General features: G+C 35.7%; 1 protein-coding gene and 1 long non-coding RNA gene across 2 annotated transcripts; both read left to right on the top strand.

Moving 5' to 3' along the window:
* Nucleotides 1–4,081: 4,081 nt before the first annotated feature.
* On the top strand, nt 4,082–4,542 carry LOC145232870 (uncharacterized). Its single transcript, XR_013860934.1, has 3 exons — nt 4,082–4,116; nt 4,352–4,448; nt 4,507–4,542. It is a non-coding gene; the product is annotated as an uncharacterized LOC145232870 (long non-coding RNA).
* A 115-nt stretch (nt 4,543–4,657) lies between these two features.
* On the top strand, nt 4,658–9,343 carry LOC145207586 (receptor-type tyrosine-protein phosphatase epsilon-like). Its single transcript, XM_080078723.1, has 16 exons — nt 4,658–4,768; nt 4,852–5,060; nt 5,255–5,310; nt 5,426–5,538; nt 5,708–5,789; nt 6,231–6,433; nt 6,937–7,076; nt 7,139–7,274; nt 7,356–7,456; nt 7,674–7,762; nt 7,824–7,897; nt 8,160–8,285; nt 8,345–8,461; nt 8,700–8,872; nt 9,068–9,203; nt 9,269–9,343. The coding sequence occupies exons 1-16, from the start codon at nt 4,658–4,660 to the stop codon at nt 9,341–9,343; spliced, it is 1,941 nt and encodes a 646-aa protein (XP_079934849.1).
* The last annotated feature ends 6,797 nt before the right edge of the window (nt 9,344–16,140 follow it).

The raw sequence follows: 16,140 nt of genomic DNA, 5'->3' as shown, positions 1-16,140 counted from the left end.
TCTATTTGAACAAACAGACCAACAGAACAAGTTTTTTTCGTAAACGTGACACTCGTAGTTCTCCAATATATAACAAGTATTGATAGTTTGTGACAAGTTTTACTATTGTATTGCACTTGCCAGTGAAAACGGCCGAAGATGAGCTAGAAGTTAGCACAAGTTCAACCGAAATCAGTAAAAAAATCTGCAATAATTTACTACTAAGCAACAAGACGTTTGCACAAGACAAACAAACTTAAGTTTAGTCACCAATAAACAGTCAATAAACAGACAACGTTAATGGCAGAATCGTAAACCCACATGCGTTTCTTTAGGTGAAGCAGTACGGTGTTTAAAGTCATAACAGATTTAAAATTGCTGTTAAGCGAAAGTTTTTTTCACAGCATATAACATATAAATTGTTTGATCACAAAAAATGTGTTTAAATGATCAAGCCTTTTGTTTGATCTTGTTAATTAAACGGCACAAGTAGACGTTCAAATGTTAGATTCGTATTTTTAAAAAGGTAAAATAAAACTGTTGCACGTGAATCGTATTCTGATGATTGTTTCTGTTCTAATCCATGCTACTTAATACGTGATGTTCGTAGACTTTCAACAAGAAAAGTATTTTGTAAAAGGAAAGTAAAATCTGTCGTGTGCAGACTTGCTTTTACGATTGTTTATGTGATTCTAATGAATAACGAAATACACGTTGGCCAAAACTCATTATACGAGCTTTTATGTCGTAAAGTGAAACGAACCCGTTAATTTTAGGTTCAGTAAATATTTATCACTCGCCAACATAATGTTTGCGATAGGTCACACGCGATTAAACAAATCGGTAAACAGACAACGTCAATGCGAACATTGAAAAATGCCAAATTACTTTCGTTTCTGTAGGTGCAACGGTACGTTGACAGCTAAAAATTTAAGTTTATCATATTCGCGTGGATTTTTGTTTAGCCAGAGAGGTTTCGCAATAACGAGCGTCTTGATGGTAGTATACCATTAAAACCAGTCAGTTAATTTGCACCAGATATTTCTTACGTCAAAATACGCGAAATAACTGACGTTTTATTTTGACGTGAAGCAGTTTAATGCCAATGGGCTGTTTTGAAGTGAATAGTAATTTTCAGTTTAGTTGCCGCATGGAAAAAAACGGTGATATGTGGCAAGTGCAACTGTCTCTTGTGTTCTGTTTTACTAAAGTAAACTAGTTGAACTAGTAAATGCTCATTGTTGCATGGATAAAAAAGCAGTGGAAGCACAGAACTTTTTTAACATGATAAACAGGTCTGTGGCATTTTTCGTGATGCTGCTTGCACAATGGTCATCAGCTGCAAGTAAGAAGAAAAATACTGTAAACAATCACAGCAACGCTATAACATTCATTCATTTCTTTGTCAGATTGTAACAAAACCATGCAAGCAGTGAAGGACAGTGTGTTGATGTTATCTGATGAACTTGTGGATGCAAACACTGCACAGGAGAAATGTTCTTTGCTGGGTGGAAATCTTGCAATGACTGATGATCCACAGATCAACACAACTCTCACTCAACTCATGACAGACAAATATACAACAGGTTTAAGTTGATAATAGTTTATTACCCCAACTTGTATTCCACAAATCTAACAACAAACTTATTTTGACACAAAAAAGGATTTAAATCATTATTGCAAAACGACTTTACTCATGGCTGCATATTTTATTTTTTGAAATATTTGTGTTAAAATAAATAACAAACATCGTTTAATTCAGATTTGCAGAGAATTTATATTTTTTACAAATTGGTCAACCATGAACGATACAAATACTCAAATAGTTCGATTGAAGATGGTTGGAATAGTGCGGAATTACTCGGACAACTGTGGTATTTCGACTTGTATAAGAGGTAATAGATTTTGACATTAACACATCTGTAACAATAAAACCATGCAATTTCTTGAATAGCAATCCTGAAAACACCATGCAACAAATTTACTTCTGCAATTTTTCAAGTGGTCCTAATGCTGAGAGGTGGATTGCAGCTATTGGAGAAGATTGTGTGATACACTGTAAGTAATAAGGCTTTCGTCTTTTAAAATTCAGCTTTACATGCACAAAGTGCTGTGCTTTCTTTTTATTATTAATATCAGCTGACACGAATCACTGTTATATAGAAAAAAGGTTGACACGCGAGATCATTAGGACATTGAAATAACAAGTCAATTGGCACGCGTCGGGTGAAAGGTTGCCGACCTCGGCTTAGAAATTTCTTGGTTTTGTTTATTGATTCTGAACCGAACAATATCTACACCTGCGGAAATACGTTTGAGAATTCAACGTGGAGTAAATCCGACCACAGAATAACAATATTGAATGAGTGCTCGGCGCTAAACACTCGCTAATATATCACACCACTAACGTTACGTTTTCAAGATGGTTGGAATACCCTTGCTTACGCACAATACAAAAGACTATCATGTCCACGTAGCGGAATGTAACTGGGCAACAGCAAAAAATACCCTTGTAGCTAAAGACCGTAACAAGCGTTAAGCGTTAGAAATATTACGTGAATCAAAGTGACCAGAGGGCTAATAAGCCCTTTTGTGGCTACCAAAAATCGAACAAAAGCAGCAGGACAAACAGCGTTGTGATGTGGTCATTGTGTAAAGCATCGAATAAAAGTTCGGCAGTCTATAATTTCATGAAAACAACCGGTATACAAAAAAATATTAATTTTCACGAGTTGCTATCTATATCACACCAACCTACACGTTTTTTTTCATATATATTCCTTTTTCAGTCAAAACAAACACCTCACATCAGGCTATCTAATTATTTGTAGCATGGATATTTCAGTATTCCTTGTTTTCCGATGTTAACATTAACAAGCGCCAAAAGGCTATGTTCAATTATGAACGGACTAACACACGTGCAGGCAAGTTGTGGAGTGTTAATGAAACGTACAAAAGCTTTACAACTTATAAAGGATCGTTCCTGGCACCAGGTGAGCGTTTGGTTTCAAAAACTTACAACCATAGAAATGTGTCGCTCCTGTCATAAAAATCATCACAAAAATGGTTTCAGACATTAACGTCCTAATTGGAGCTCGTTTCAACACGTCGTTGAATGGTTGGTATTGGAGCGACGGATCTCCGGCAAACTTTCCCGTTTCAAACGTTACAACTTGCCAACAGGGAGCATTGCATTATGGGATCGGCTGGGAGCAGTCAAGCATGAACTGCAGTGGGGAACCAGCTTACTACGCTTGTCAAGTGAAATGTAAGTAGTTAATTGATTCGAAATTGAGAGTAAACTTCAAACAATCTGGTTAAGTTGATTTGATTTATTTGAAACACAGCTTCTCTTATGTTGCGATGTTCCCTGGTAATATTATAGCCTAATTTGTTTTTCTTTCGAAATAGACATTTAACCAGATGATTTACTTTTAAGTCACAGCTACTGTGGATAAATATATATGCAACGCTTCAACTGTGGTGGTCAATTGGACTGGATTTGATCAGTTCATCGAAAGCTATGATCTACTCGCAGAGGTAACAGATTATATACCGCAATGGCGAGAGTTCGGTGTTTATAGGCAAAATTAAAGAAGAGCAAGACTTTACGCGAGACAAACACGATCAAAGAGATAATGCGAGAAAAAGGCACAATCGCGGGTATGTAGATTCGCTACAGAGCTCCACCCAGCGGATCTGTCGAGACGTTTTGTTTACCCAATTTAAATTACGTAAGTTTTGCCAACAACTATGATAGGAGCTGTGTTTGGAGGGGTCAAGCGAGGCTAAAGCAAGTTCCTGCGAATAAACAAATGCTCTGTTTTAATGGACTCAGAGCTACATGTTAATTTATTCTTAAATATCGCTTCAATACCGAAACAAATCTTCGAGAATCGAGATAGTACATCAGCTATGAGGAAGAGGTTGGCACAATCCAGAGGCCTTCGACAATCACTGTTCTGTAGGGTTGCAATACCGCAATCGTTTCTAATATCCCCGATTTGAACTTTTCGTAAATGTTGTATTTAGGTTGAGATTCATGTTTTGGAGCTCAACCGAAGAATTATGGCACCGTATGCAAATCTATCAACAACCATTGGAAACCTAAGTTTTGCAACACAATATAGTTTTGAGGTAAAGTGTGTTTGAAACTATTTGAACATAATTTACTTGAATTTGTTTGTTCATTATGAATGACCAGCTCAATATTAGTATCAATCAAGTTATTGGACTACAACCTAGTTTTTCTTATTTTCCACTGAAAATAACGGAGACGAAAACAGTATCGAATTACTTTCATCAAAGATAGCGAAACTATAAAACCTAAACAAACTAGTATTCTATTTTACCATCTAATAAAAATTAACAGATCACTGCAATGCTAACGGGATGTCTGACTGCTAACGTCTCAACATCCAAACTAGTAACAACTTATGAAAATCCCCCATCAAGTTGCTATCCTCCACGTAAGCGAACATGTCGCGTATGGAATTTAAACCTTAAATCTGACAACGATTTTTGTAGTAAACGCGACTGCAGAGACATTTTCATGCAACGCTTCAACTGTCCTCGTCAGTTGGACTGGACTTGATCAATTCATCAACAACAACGATCTGCTAGCACAGGTTTAAGCGAATTTGTGTGTTGTTTAAAGGTTATTTAAAAAGCAAAATACATGCAGGTTAAAATTGACGGGCAGGGTTTGAATCAAACATACTCTACTCCGTACTCAGATAATTCAACCTTAATACAAGATCTAACTTACTCTACTTCGTATGAAATTCTGGTAAGCATATTTACATTTTTGCATGCTTCTCAATCGAACATTTCTTTGCAACTAATAAACAAAAATGGGTTTTGATATCTCAGGTCACAGTCATGGTCACTGGTTCCGTTAACACAAACATCACATGCAATATGTCAGTGACAACTCCGGATAATCCCCCTCCAAGTTGTTTTCCTGGAGATAACATAAAATCTGCAACGAGTGTTGGAATGATTACTGGACTGGTGATCGGGCTGTTTCTTCTGCTACTTGCCATGGTTGGACTGGTGGTTACCTTTATACGTCGGCACAGGTTTGTCCAGATATAACTTAATATGACTTAAGGCGAAAATACGTTGTAGCTTTAACTGATGTTGAAAAAATCGATTCACACCTTTAGTTGACTAAATCAAAACCGCTATGCGCTATTACAAAGAATGTCTTGTATGGCTTGAGTTTAAGAAGGCATAAAATAAAACATGAAAAACAAAGCTTCTGGGATTGCAGGATGAACAAAGATCAGCTTTCACGAGTTGAGTTTTCAACCGAAACTTCTTCCTCAGGTAAATTTTGCATTTATGTTATGCTCCTCAGTCACTACAAAGTTTTCAAGAACTTTATTGAAAAAAAGGGCATACAAATTCATGCTTGCAACACCTTGTATTTTGGTTTATAAAGAAAACGTTACGTATGAAAACCTATCTCCTTCTCCCGGGTGCAGAGTCAGCAACTTGTTTGACGTGTTCAAGAAAAATGTCGAGTCAGGACTTCTATTTGTCAACGAGTTCAAGGTTTGTTTGGCAACGTTGCAATTTATACTTTTTTTCACACCCTTATATGGTACAGGTTTTAATTTCGTTGGTCAGATTTGATAAACAGAGAGTAGATTTATCAAAGACATGAAAAAACGCTTATCGTAATAAAAAGTTGTATGTTTTCTTTTAGGAAATTGAAAAACAGAGCAAAAACAACCAAAGAACAAGGGACGTGTCACAGTTGTCAGAAAATGCTGTGAGAAACCGATACAAGAATATTTTCCCTTGTAAGTATTCGGTTAAGTATTAAACTGTTAAGTGCTGATTACAAAATTTGCTGAATGTTTCATTTCGGCAGAAATTAGGTAAACATTTACACAACGAGAATAAGAACACTTAATTGATTGCCGGAATCGATTGTTCAATATTGTTTCAGTGACAAAAAAGAATGCAGCAAAACAGCATGATAGCTAAAGCCTATAAGCAGAAGCAAATTATTTTTATTCATAGTTAATTTTTAATTTCAATGGTTTTGTTTATAACTAATAAAATTCCTCATAATGACAAAAAAGATTAAACGGAAACAACGTACAAAGTCAAACATGATAATGTATTGGTATTTCTACATGCTTATAAAATTTCTTTTAAAAAATTTAATGAATGCCATCTGCCATGAAACTGCAACACGAGCAAAAAGATATTCGCTATTCCTAATATTTGTTCAACAGACGATCATGCTCGAGTGGTTTTGCAAGGAAGCGGTGGAAACGATTACATCAACGCCGCTTATATACCGGGTTACGATAACGAGAGGAAGTTCATCGCCACTCAGGGTCCGAAGAAGGAGACAATCAACGATTTCTGGTTGATGGTTTGGCAGGAAAACTCCAACATCATCGTAATGCTAACTGGCTTGAGGGAAAAAAGAAAGGTTAACTCTGGGACTTGCTTTTCTTTTAACGTCAATATACATTTGTTAGTATGTTTGGAAAACCTCATTAACTCGGAGATGTTTGATTGTATAAACCAGGACCGCATTTCGGTTAAAAATTTCTTGATTAGGCATGTTTTTACACGGACAAAAATACAGAGCTGCTTGCTAACAATTAATTTTCAATCTCTAACTTTCAATAAACTGTAACTTTTTTGACTTGTTTCATGCAGTCGAAATGTGAAAAATACTGACCGGACATTGAATCCGAAATTAAATTGCTGTCGAAAGTTAGAAGTCAATTTGAAATGACTATCGGTGGAATCGTTCAACGACAATTAATTTTGTCCTCAAACAAAGTATGTGTAAACCAAAAAAACGTAAATGTTAAACAAACTAAGATATATCCCTGGTCTGGTAATAAAACCCTTTTGACAAGCGTATTTATCACGCCAAATTTTTGGAAACATTCAATAGCATGATCAATTGCGTTTTATCCTTAGAAGCAACGAACCATAACACAGTTGCAGTTTACAACTTGGCCCGATCATGGGATTCCAGTAACTACATCCAACATGATCCACCTACGTAACATGGTCGATGATTTGCAAAACACAAATGCTCCAATCATTGTGCACTGCAGGTAAAGCGTTGACAAACCCTATGTTGTTTTGTTCTATCAATAAAGCATATGTTTGTATGCAGTGCTGGAGTGGGCCGCACAGGTACTTACATAGCGATGGACACTTTGTTTCATGAACTTGACGACAAAGGAACAGTTGATGTGCCACGAACCGTGTTGAGAATGAGAGAAAACCGAACAGACATGATTCAAAATGCGGTAATCTTTGATAACTCATACTCTGGCGTTTCAATTACAATGTGTATTGTATCATGTCTATCGTACCTTGTGTATCTACAGAAACAATACATGTTCGTCTACAAACTGCTTATGGAGCGAGAGAATTTGGAGAAAACAGATAGAGATGTGACCGAACTACAATCGATGACTTCAAGTGAAATGTGAGCATTTGTAGGTTTAATGCATTAAATGTAGGTACATGGCAGAGGACTGTTCAATTTGTTTAATTTTTCAAATTATAAATCGATTAAAAGCTTTCGACACGCGCTATCTTGGCGATGTACACAAACACTGTCTCTCTTTTAGTGTCTTTGTTTGCTTTTAATGTAAATGAATGATCATTAAAACCTTAGTCAACAATGAAGAATTTGTTTACAGCTTGGAAATGCAAGAGCAAGAATTCAAGACATTGTCATTGTGGAGATTTGGTGAGGAATGGCAGGAAAGTCACCCACAGCTGAGAACATGTAACTAAATAATTGAAAAATGTTTGACATTTTAACTTATCACTCAAACTTTTGTTTTTAGACAAGAACACTTTGGTCAAAATTGGGGACAACCAACGTCACACTCTACAACAGTTGGATGCTTCGTATATTCAGGTGATATAAGAAACCACTAAGTTTCCATCTGTCCATATATATCATCTTGTCTTGGCTGATGCAATGATAACATTTTCTCAGAAACCTATAATCTAATAATAATTGGTTTTAAGGCGTTTAAACAAGGATTGTTACACATAGGGTTTGGCAGCATGAATGCTTTACAGGCTTTAACATTGGCTAAATGTATTTTTTTTAGTTTCATAAAGTCATTCACAAGTTTAGTTAAGTTTAATTTAGTTTACGTTTATATTGTACACAGGAACATGGATCTTCAGAATGTTTTATTGCTGCAAGAAGCCCTGCTGCTGGAGAAAAGGAAAATTTCTGGAAGATGATTGTGGAAAAAAAGGCGTTGGTTATAGTTGATTTCGACAACAGCATTGAAGTATAGCTCAAAACCAACTCGTTATTAATTATCTTTTTATTGATTTGTTTCTCGTTTAGGTTATTAGAAATGCAGCTTTACAATATGAAGACATTTCGGTTTCTGTACGTGATGTGACTGAACGTAACGTTTACAATCTGATAGCTGTTAACATCCAGTCTGCAACCAACGCTTTCGTAAGTGGAAAAAAGTTAAAGAGGATTTCTATTGATTACCTAATTTTCTTTGCACACTAGTATGTCCCAACAATTTACACGTATTAGAATGTTTTGGAGTGCATTAGAACACAAAAATGTAGGCCTAAAATCTTTCAAAACGGTGAATCTGGTAACAGTATGATTCAACTTTTTTAAATATAAAGACGTTTCGTAATATATTTTTTAAACATGGTAAAATGAAAATTTGTTTTTTTAGACTGCCCAGCAATTGATACTTTTGCAAGTCAAGGGATGGAGTTATGTGGAACGACCCCCGAAAAAAATGGATTTCATCAAAATTAAGGAGGAAATGCAACGGCAGAAGTCTAAACACAATTGCCAATATGTGTTAATGCTTTGTTTGCATTTTACAGAAACTCTGGAGATTCGGTAAAACAATTAACTTATTAATTTTCTAACGTTATTGTTGTTAAGCCAACGTGCAAAATGTGCCATAGGCCTGTCAAAAAGTGCTACTAAAAATCATGAATATTTTAATTCGAAGATATGCGAAAAACCTCCAATAAAACTTGCTGAAAATAATACATCTGTTAAGAAGATCAAATAATGTTGTCATGTTTTCAGTAACGGATCTACAAGAACTGGGACGTTCATCGCTCTGGTGAACATTTTTGAGCGTTTGAAGACACAAAAGCGGGTGGATGTATTCCGAACTGTGAAAGACCTGAGAGATATGAGACCGAATATGGTAGACAACAAGGTAACGTTTTACTTTAGATTGAGATATGAAGACTGACTCTTCATACAATGTTGATGGTTTTACAGGAACTCTACAAATACTGCTACTCGGCCGTCATGCAATATCTGTCCGACTTTGACACTTATTCAAACTACAAGTGATCCACGCTGAAAGACAACGACATTAAAGAAAATAAAGAAACAAGCGTTTGCTTTTCGTTTGTTGATAGTTTTTGTCTCATTTTTATAACATTTGTTAATTACACATGTTATTGTCAAAGTTGTTACTTCTGTACTCAATTCAGTATTGTTTTTGTTATAATTTCCTTCGAGGCAGTGAACGATTTCTCAGGCTTTGACATTTGTTCAGGTCATAAGTGAACTACGCAACGACAACGACATTACAGAATTGTTCAATGTAGACATGTTGAGTGTTGGCTATTGTTTGTTGGAAATTTGTATCCAATTTTGAAGTATTTTTTTGTTTAACAAGTTTCAGTGCTACTTGTTTTTTTTACCTGCTAAAATAAGTGTTTTGATTCTGTTCAATTAAGAAACAGTAAAATATTTTTTTGTGGCATTTGTTGAAAACACTGGTAATTTTGTCGGGTAGCTGCTTCATTAAAACTGATATTATAAGCCAAATGATCATGTTCAATTCTAAGATACCGAACCAAATAACCAAATTTAAATGAAAACCTAGGAAATTCATGATGTTTTTTGGCAATAATGTGGCAAAAAATAATGTGGTAACTTACGTTTTATATATCTGACTGATGTATGGGCTTGTTCTCGGTACAATCAATAGCTTCTGTGACGTGTTGGATCCAATCCCCACATGTATTCAATGTTTTTCTTTTTTGTTTTTGAAACTGCCCCTCTTCATTTTTCCCTGGCGATTGCAGATTTCGACGATGCCTTTGCAGGCAAAATATATATCTCGGTTATTACAAATTTGACTATCACCTGTGTACTATCGCTTGTTTTGATGTAGGAAGAACAACCTAAACTGCGCTTGACAAATATGACTTTAGCAACGCACAATTCTTTATTGCAGATAACGTTTATTTCATTTTAAAGTTGTCTCTTTCTGTTGACAAGTCAGAACTTCATGTAAGTAGAAAATAACTGATCAGTAGAAGTGTTTTTGTAAATCAGAAATAAAAATAAAATAGTTTGTTGTGGGTTGCAGATTTTTTGTTCGCATCAGTGGATATTTTTAACTCCGTCACTATTTTCGCCTTATTCTATCTTTTATTTTACACTTACATGTCCAAGTCTGGGTTGATGGGGATTTTAAGACCAATTTTGGGTTGATGGGGATTTTCAACCGCTTTCAATTTGACACCAAACCAGCCGAAGAAAAATTTTTTGGCGAGCTGAGTTTCTTTTAGATTTATGTTTTTAGCTTTAACCACTTTTATTGTGGAAGACTTTTCGTTGTTGCTCCAACAAAAACCAAATTTGGATGAGTTAATGTTAAAAGAAGAGAATCTAATATTAAACCACTTTAACGCTTCGCTTGTCGTTGACAATGTAACCAATTGAAGCTAACTTTAGGTTTCACAAGACATCATATACAATCATTTTGGTCCAACACTGCAACTTCAATCATACTCATGACAAAAAAACATGCACTGACAACACTCTAAAATTAGTAATAACCTGAAGTATTTAGGTTAAAAAAATAGGAATTGGTTTGTATAGGTGCCTGCTGGGAGGATTGTGACGTGAATTCTTACGCCAATGCAAGTGTGCTGTGCTTTACTACTTACCTCTACACACTTATCAAACACGAGTGACTGATTTAGGAGATGTGTTTACGCACTGTTAAAAATTCGTGGTCACCCAACCTTTGTACTTTTACACAAAGTTGGCGTCTGTCTTTGCGCAAACTCACTTGCTTTTATGGCCGTATATGTTTAGTCGTCGATTTAAAACAAAAGCAGTATAGTCTGTACAAAAACAATAGTTACAAAAAGATTTTTTTTGTGTGTCATATAAAACTATGACATCGTAGAACTGACATACAATTTAAAGCCATTTGGTGCACTGTAGTTGATACAAACAAGGTCATTCAAGTGTTAAAAGATTGGTTGTGCAAAAAAACAACAGAAAACAGTTTTATTATTTTAGCAAACATATATGACACATTTAGTTACAATACAACCAACTGCTGTTGTCAATTTTATCATGGAGATTGGTTCAGTTAGGCTGCAGCAAAGAACCCGTCTAGAGTGGCTTGGGAAGTTATTGTTTTTCATGTGATCTGTGATTCGAGTCAAACAAAAACATTTGGTTTTGCATTTTTACAAATGATCGCTGCCTCGCAATGGTGCAAAACCTAAAACGAAAAAAGCGCTCAGGACCACACTTTAAACGAGTAATCAAGTTTCGAGTATCCACGTATGCATCATAAGCAGGAGTGTGAAGTTACAAAAGAACTAAAGCAATAAATGATAAGCAACCTCTGCATGCTGGTGACAATAATATGCCGCATTAAAATAGGCCGCATTAACTACGTTAAAACACATTGAGCATAAAAGGCTGAAAGCCATGTAGCACTAGTTCAACAAAAATCAGTAACGGCTGCGGTAAAAAACTATTACCCAGCAGCAAATTGTTTGTACAAAGCCAACAAACTAAGTTGGAGCAGACAATGATCAAGCAACGTCAATGGCCGAATAAGAAACCACCTGCGTTTCTCTGCGGTGTTCAAAGTCAAAACATGTGTAAAATTGCTGTAAGGCGAAAGGTTTTTTTTCTTATTACCATTACATATCAATTCACATCATAAAAAATCAATTATGCAAGATTTAGCAATGTCGAATTTTAATCCTCATAGCAAACTGCACTCATACCAGGAGTAACAAGCATAGTTTCTATTAAATAGCAAATATTTTAAGCAGGAGTTTGTAAAGTTGTTAAGAAAAATGTATTGAAATATTCGATCATTTTTGGTTGTTCTTGTTCACGTTTAAATGCTGATTCTTATTTTGAAAAAGAGAAAATAATGACTGTTTCACGTTGAATCGTTTTCATATGATTGTTTCTGTATCTAATCCATGCTACTTAATACGTGATGTTCGTAGACTTTCAACAAGGAAAGTATTTTGTAAAAAGGAAAGTAAAATCTGTCGTGCGCAGACTTGCTTATACGGTTGTTTATCTGATGCTAATGAATAACGAAATACACGTTAGCCCGAACACATATTACGATGAGCTTTTAGGTCGCAAAGTGAAATGAACCCGTTTTTTTTAGGTTCAGTAAATATTTGTCACTCGCCAACATAATGTTTGCGATAGGTCACACGCGATTAAACAAGACGGTAAACAGACAACGTCAATGCGAACATTGAAAAATGCCAAATTACTTTCGTTTCTGTAGGTGCACCGGTACGTTGACAGCTAAAAATTCAAGTTTGTCATATTCGTTTGGATTTTTGTTTAGCCAGAGAGGTTTCGCAATAACGAGCGTCTTGATGGTAGTGTACCATTAAAACCAGTCAGTTAATTTGCACCAGATATTTCTTACGTCAAAATAGGCGAAATAACTGACGTTTTATTTTGACGTAAAGCAGTTTAATGCCAATGTTAATAGTAATTTTCAGTTTAGTTCGAGTTGCCACATGGACGGTGATATGTGCCAGGTGCAACTGTCTCGTGTGTTCTGTTTTGCTAAACTAGTTGAACTAGTAAATGGTGTCATTTATTTCCAATTAGACGTTTGTTGCATGAATAAAGAAGCATTGGAAGCACAGAACTTTTTTAACATGATAAACAGGACTGTGGCGTTTTTCGTGATGCTGCTTGCACAATGGTCATCAGCTGCAAGTAAGAAGTAGAATACTGTAAACAATCACAGCAACGCTATAACATTCATTTTTTGTCAGATTGTAACAAAACCATGCAAGCAGTGAAGGACAGTGTGTTGATATTATCTGACGATCTTGTGGATGCAAACACTGCACAGGAAAAATGTTCTTTGCTGGGTGGAAATCTTGCAATGACTGATGACCCACAGATCAACACAACTCTTACTGAACTCATGACTGACAAATACACAACAGGTTCAAGTTGATGATAGTTTATTTCCCCAACTTGTATTCCACAAATCTAACAATAAACTTATTTTGACACAAAAAAGGATTTAAATCATTATTGCAAAGACGACTTTACTCATGGCTGCACATTTTATTTTAGAAATATTTGTGAAAAAATAAATAACAAATATCTTTTCAGATTTGCAGAGAATTTATATTTTTTACGACACGTTCCAACATGAACGATACAAGTACTCAAATAGTTCGACTGAAGACGGTTGGAATAGTGCGGAATTACTCGGACATCTGTGGTATTTCGACTTGTATAAGAGGTAATAGATTTTAACATTAACACATCTGTAACCATAAAAACGTGCAATTTGTTAAATAGCAATCCTAACAATACCATGCAACAAATTTACTTTTGCAATTATGGAAGTGGTCCTAATGCTGAGAGGTGGATTGCAACTATTGGAGAAGATTGTGTGATACACCGTAAGTATAAAGGTTTTCGCCTTTTAAAATTTGGCATTACATGCACAAAACGCTCTGCTTTCTTTTTATTGTTGATATCAGCTGGCACGAACCACTGTTATATAGAAAAAAGGTTGGTACGCGAGGTCATTAAGACATTGAAATAACAAGTCAATAAGCACGCGTCGCCTAAAAGGTTGCCGACCCCTGCCGTAGAACCGTTTATTGATTCAGAACTGAGCAATATCCACACCAGCAGAAATAGGTTTGAGAATTCAACGTGGAGTAAATCCGATTGTACCATAGGATAACAATATAGAATGAATGCTCGGCGCTAAACACTTGCTAGTATATCACACCACCAACGTTACGTTTTTAAGAACCCTTACCAACGCACAATAAAAAAGACTATTATGTCCACGTAGCGGAATGTAACTGGGCAACCGCAAAAATGAATCTTGTAGCTAAGGACCGTAACAAAGCTATAGAACTATTACATTAATATAAGTGACCAGGGCTAATAAGCACTTGTGTGGTTACCAAAAATAGAACAAAAGCAGGAGGACAAACAGCATTGTGAAGTGGACATTGTGTCAAGCATCGAATAAAAGTTCGGCAGTCAAAAATTCCATGAAACCAACCGGTTTTTACACATTTAATCTTCACGAGTTTGCTATATATATCACACCAACGTACACGTTTTTTTCATATTTATTCCTTTTTAGTCAAATCAAAACCTTGTATAAGGCTATCTAATTATTTGCAGAGTGGATGTTTCAGTATTCCTTCTTTTCCGATGTTAACATTAACAAGCGCCAAAAAGATATATTCAATTATGATAACACTGAATTACGTTCAAGCAAGTTGAGGAGTGTTAATGAAATGTACAAAAACTTTACAACTTATAAAGGATCGTTCCTGGCACCAGGTGAGCGTTTGGTTTCAAAAACTTGCAACCATAAAAATCTGTCGCTCGTGTCATTAAAAATCATCGCAAAAATGGTTTCAGACATTAAAGTCCTAATTGGAGCTCGTTACAACAAGTCGTTAAATGGTTGGTATTGGAGCGACGGATCTCCGGCAAACTTTTCTGTTCCCAACGTTACAACCTGCCAACAGGGAGCATTGCATTATGGGATCGGCTGGGAGCAGTCAAGCATGAACTGCAGTGGGGAACCAGCTTACTACGCTTGTCAAGTGAAATGTAAGTAGTTAATTGATTCGAAATTGAGAGTAAACTTCAAACAATCTGTTTAAGTTGATTTGATTTATTTGAAACACAGTTGCAATGTTCCCTGGTAATATTATAGCTAATTTGAAATTTTGAAATTTAATTTTATTTTCTTTCGAAATAGACATTTGACCAGATGATTTACTTTTAAGTCACAGCTACTGTGGATAAATATATATGCAACGCTTCAACTGTGGTGGTCAATTGGACTGGATTTGATCAGTTCATCGAAAGCTATGATCTACTCGCAGAGGTAACAGATTATATACCGCAATGGCGAGAGTTCGTTGTTTATAGGCAAAATTAAAAAAGAACAAGACTTTACGCGCGACAAACACGATCAAAGGGATAATGCGAGAAAAAGGCACAATCGCGGGTATGTAGATTCGCTACAGAGCTCTACCCAGCGGATCTGTCAAGACATTTTCTTTACCCAATTTAAATTACGTAAGTTTTGTCCACAACTACGATAGGAGCTGTGTTTGGAGGGGTCAAGCGAGGCTAAAGCAAGTTCCTGCGAATAAACAAATGCTCTATTTTAATGCACTCGGAACTACATGTTAATTTATTCTTAAATATCGCTTCAATACTGAAACAAATCTTCGAGAATGGAGATAGTACATCAGCTATGAGGAAGAATGGCACAATCCAGAGGCCTTCGACAATCACTGTTCTGTAGAGTTGCAAAACCGCAATCGTTTTTCTAATATCCCCGATTTGAACATTTTGTAAATGTTGTATTTAGGTTGAGATTTATGTTTTGGAGCTCAACCGAAGAATTATGGCACCGTATGCAAATCTATCAACAACCATTGGAAACCTAAGTTTTGCAACACAATATAGTTTTGAGGTGAAGTGTGTTTGAAAGTATTTGAACACAATTTATTGAAATTTAATTGGGGAGTATGAATGGTCAGTTCAATAACAAAAAAAATCAGAGCCAGAATTTTTGTACAAAACATGATTACGCTTCGACAAGTGCTATTGAACTATTATATTTGCACAAAATGTTCTAACCTGTAAATAGTATGCTTAAATATGAATCAAGTTATTGGACTACAACGTAGTTTTCTAATTTACCCAGGAAATAACGGATACGAAAACAGTTTCAAATATATTTAAACAAAGATAGCTTAACTAGAAAACATAAAAACAGGTTACTACAATGCTCACTGGATGTTTAAACTCCAACGTCTCAACTTCCACATCAG

The sequence above is a fragment of the Phallusia mammillata genome, chromosome 1, assembly GCF_965637545.1.
Source record: "Phallusia mammillata chromosome 1, kaPhaMamm4.hap1.1, whole genome shotgun sequence".
NCBI lineage: Eukaryota > Metazoa > Chordata > Ascidiacea > Phlebobranchia > Ascidiidae > Phallusia > Phallusia mammillata.
The sequence above is the reverse complement of the archived record's forward strand: the minus strand, read 5'-3'. Positions and strand labels throughout refer to the sequence as shown.